This window comes from Belonocnema kinseyi, chromosome 9 (assembly GCF_010883055.1).
Source record: "Belonocnema kinseyi isolate 2016_QV_RU_SX_M_011 chromosome 9, B_treatae_v1, whole genome shotgun sequence".
Taxonomy (NCBI): Eukaryota; Metazoa; Arthropoda; class Insecta; order Hymenoptera; family Cynipidae; genus Belonocnema; species Belonocnema kinseyi.
Window position 1 is genome coordinate 5,219,358 of NC_046665.1, and position 4,265 is coordinate 5,223,622.

Sequence of the window (4,265 nt, forward strand, 5' to 3'; positions counted from 1 at the left end):
CAGCCTTGGAGGAGATTATGTTGAGAAATAAAAAAAAAATTCTTAAAAACGTTGTTTTTCTTGGTCAGGCCGGAAACTTATCAATCCACCCTCGTATATAATTCCTTGTAATTGTACCGACAGATAACCTCACAGGCATGTCGTCTATTCCCCAAAAGTGTTCATATTTTGAGACTACTTAATTGCTTCCAATAAATTCACATAATATATGTAATAAATTGTTTTGATTCCTCCATGTGGAATATAAGTTTTGAAAATTTAATTGTAATCAATTCAATTTCGCCTCTCTGGAGTTAAAATTATCTTAATTCACACATTTAAATAGATTTTTTTGATCCACTTTTTTAAAAGTTTAAATAAATTATTAAAATATAAATAAATATAAATTTGAATATTTTTCGAATTTATAAGCAATAAAAAGATTTAATAATGAAAAATAGGCTAAATAAATACTTTCGTTAAATTTTACTAAGTCGATTGAGAGGAATAGGACTTGCACTTTTTCTGTTCCCGTTGGGGGATTTTCAGACAGAGGAAAAATCGCGTATTCATAGAAATACAAATACTTAATTTTTCTGAATTCAGTGCTTATTACCGGGAACTGATAAAGTGCCGTCGGCGACATAGGTATCTGGTTGTGTTACATGCCCTTAAGGTAGAGTATACAGCTCTGAAAGAATTTTATGATTTTTTAACGCATTAGAACAAACCAAATTTAAATACAAAAGCGTCGGACAGAGCTTTTAAGTGGTCTTAGCAATTGTTTATCGCTTTATATCAGGAATATAAATAATGACTTACATCCAGGTGCCATGCAGATGATTCCAGATAAAATTGAGCCCTTTCCGCTTCTACACCAGTAACGTCTGTGAACTGTGAAATTAATTCTTCGTGACTAGCCATTGTGTACACATTTAAGACGAGGTGTCCCAAACAAAGAATCCCTTCTTTTTGCAGTAGGTTTGGTTCTTCCTGTATAATTGAAATTTCGTATTGTCTAAATATGAAATGTCACTTGTATAAAAAAAACCATGACACAAAGGCGTTTTCATATCTCTTCTGCCGGCAGGGTCATAAAAGTAAGGCATGGACATAGGAAACAAGGGACTAGGCATTCCATCCTAACATGATGGAGCGGAGTTGAATCTACGGGAGGGGGGAGAATTCCATTAATGGGGAGAGCTGCCATCTTACGATGTGTCATTTTATTATGCACACGAGCGTTTTTGCCGACAAACTGTGCATGAAAATATAAACATGTGGGCGCTGCCATGTTTGTCGCGGGACATCAAAAGGTGGCGCACCTCCCCACTCATTGCATCACTTCCGCATAGCATGCCTAGTCCCTTGTTTCCTATGTTCATGGAGTAAGGGTACAGTCCCACATCTGCCTGCCTGCGCCTGCCCGGTACAGGTCATGGGTACGGCCATGGAGAATAGATATAAGGAGACCAAACTAGTGGAACTGAAAATGAACACTTTTCTGTTGCTAGAAGTACGCACACACACATGTGCAAAATCACACTCGCGTATGGTTCCAAACTTCCCAAGCGTAGCGTACCAACCGCGCTTTAAAAAAATGGCCGCCGCTGTGAACGCGAGTCAAATATAAATAAATAATACTTGAACAATTAATAGTTTGTGAATAAAGGCAAGGATGTCAAAATTTAAAACCGCTGTCCTAAAGCGAAAGTGTCTAATATAAGTGTGGTTTCACATGTATAGTGTACAATACTATCAGAGTTGTGTAAGTTGTATGTTTATTGTTTTTGTTACGAACGCGTCGAATATCTGTCGCACGCATAGTGTTGGTAAAAGTAATTTGAGATTTCATAAACACACTACCTACCTCTTCCATGGCGAATAATTTTTTATTCCACAAAAATTTCACAAAATTCTGTCTCATTATTAATTATTTCATTGTTCAAACGACCTGTCAAAACAAAACAATGGAGGCGGCCATTTTTTTTCAAGTGCGGTTGGCACGCCACACTCGGAAAGGTTTGAACTATACGTAAGTGTGATTTTACACAGGTGTGTGTGCGTACTTCTGGCCATGGAGAATAGATATAAGGAGACCAATCAGTAATGCATGGACTTCACCAAAAACGGTCACTTTTCTGTTGCCAGAAGTACGCACATAATAATGTGTAAAATCACACTTACGTATAGTTCAAAACTTTCCGAACGTGGCGTGCCAACCGCACATGAAAAAAATATGGCCGCCTCCATTGTTTTGTTTTGACAGGTCGCTTGAACAAATAAATAATTGATAATCAGACAGGATTTTTTTAAATGTTTGTGTAATAAAAAATTATTCGCCATGCAAGAGGTAGGTAGTATGTTTATGAAAATATCAAATTACTTTTACCAACACTATGTGTGCGGCAGGTATTCGATGCGTTCGTAACAAAAACAATAAACATACAACTTATACCACTCTGAAAGTCTTGTACACTACACTTGAAACTACACTTGTTGGAAACATTCGCTTTTATACAGAGATTTTTCATTTTAACATTCTTTCCTTTATTCACGAACTATTAATTGTTCAATCATTATTTATTTACATTTGACTCGCGTTCACATCGGCAGCCATATTTTTTTAAGTACGGTTGGCACGACACGCTCGGGAAGTTTTGAACTATACGTAAGTGTGATTTTGCACATGCTAGAAGTACGCATACTTCTAGCAACAGAAAAGTGTTTATTTTTAGTTCCACTAGTTTTGTCTCCTTATGCCTATTCTCCATGGGTACGGCACTCAATATAAATTGCGCAAGTAAGTCGGACTCGGTTAAGTGTTCCCTCGTGGATCTCCTCTTAACTAAAAGGGGAATGAAATTGATAAACCTATCGACTCCTGATACGAAAAGTTTCATAACCCTGAATGTATTTTAAAAATATTTTATTAATCGAAAAGTTAATTGTGAACTGTTAAAGAAATGGTATACACATTAACATGCAGCCTGTAAACATTGTTAAGAATAAAGGTTCAATTGCAGAATAGAGGCGTCACTTCTGTTTCTTATTATTAAAAAATGATTCTCAGTAAGTAATTGACGTACGTATATTATGTTCTCAGTTTTTTACAAAACGTAATATACGTTTTCAAGATGGTGTCAACATTATCACATTTCGTTCCATAACTTTAAAATAGCGCCAGTAGCGGTATGCGATACTATGTTGCATGCATGAAATTCAAAGTGAATGAAAAAAAATTAATTATTCTACAACTTCGACAATGAATAGAAGCGGCAGACCGAGGAATCCATGCTGGGAAGAATTATTCTTCCTTTAAAAAAAATGTTAATAATGTTGAGTTTTGTCAGGGATGCTACCTCGTATTATCGAATACGGCTAAAGAAAGTTTAAGAAACCACACGTAAATTTTCAAACCATCCGAACTGGAAAATTCTTTAAAATAAAGAAACAAATCATTCAAGGATTTTCGCTGATTTCAAAACTTTTTTTCAGAAAAAAGTGCGTTATAATTATGAACGCATTAGAAGAAAACCTGGTGCAATTATATGAAAGCAGTCAAAATAATAATTCTAAAATGAGTCGTGTCAGTTTTTATATTCTTGTTGATATTTTGATGTCAAATGAAGTTCTAAAATGAAATGCAAGTCGGTACACATACGCATAATTCACAAAAGTGAGGTTATATTATGCTCTATTCGAGTCCACCATCTTTATTCCGTTTATTACGTTTTTCACAGGTTTTTTATGTATGATACATTTTTCACGTATAATACGTCAGAAGCATCGAGTGAAACGTCACTGCACAACCTTACTGTCAACTGGTTGCCAGCAAAGATATTATGAACGTAGATTTTGCCAACAGCCACTAGGAGCGCTGAAAACAACTCTCAGTAGGCCCCTCCAGGCGAACTAATGGTTACTTAGCTCGGACATGAACCATTTGAATTGAAAGTAAATTGACATTTAAGGGCATGTGACACAGCTAAATACCTATATTACGGACGACAGTTTTTCAGTTCACTGAATGTTTTTTTGAACCTAAGAACTTTTTTGTAAATAAAATATCGAGCTGTATCAATTATAATCATTTAAAGTTTATATTAAAATATATTTTATGGAACATAATATTTTTTATGAATATGCCAGTGGAATTCTGCTCGTATAATATTGTTTGCCACTGCGAAACGTAATCTGGCTTGGAACTGTCGTCTTAACATCTAAAAACCGAAAGAACAATTTTTCTATCACTTGGAATTATAATTATATTTTTATAAAAACGT

At 35.2% G+C, this 4,265-nt stretch overlaps 1 protein-coding gene across 5 annotated transcripts in view; it reads right to left on the reverse strand.

Moving 5' to 3' along the window:
- LOC117179771 (NSFL1 cofactor p47-like) overlaps window positions 1–4,265 on the reverse strand; it is a 201,987-nt gene that overhangs the window by 185,261 nt on the left and 12,461 nt on the right. Inside the window, exon 1 of one of the 5 annotated variants that reach the window (XM_033371863.1) lies at window positions 802–1,108. The exons of 1 other annotated variant lie outside the window; for it this stretch is intronic. In XM_033371863.1, coding sequence (XP_033227754.1) covers window positions 802–903 — 102 coding nt within the window. In that variant the 5' untranslated portion in view covers window positions 904–1,108. Of the gene's footprint in view, window positions 1–801; window positions 1,109–4,265 lie in introns of those variants that run through there. 3 more of the 5 variants (XM_033371862.1, XM_033371865.1, XM_033371864.1) reach the window with 3 other exon arrangements.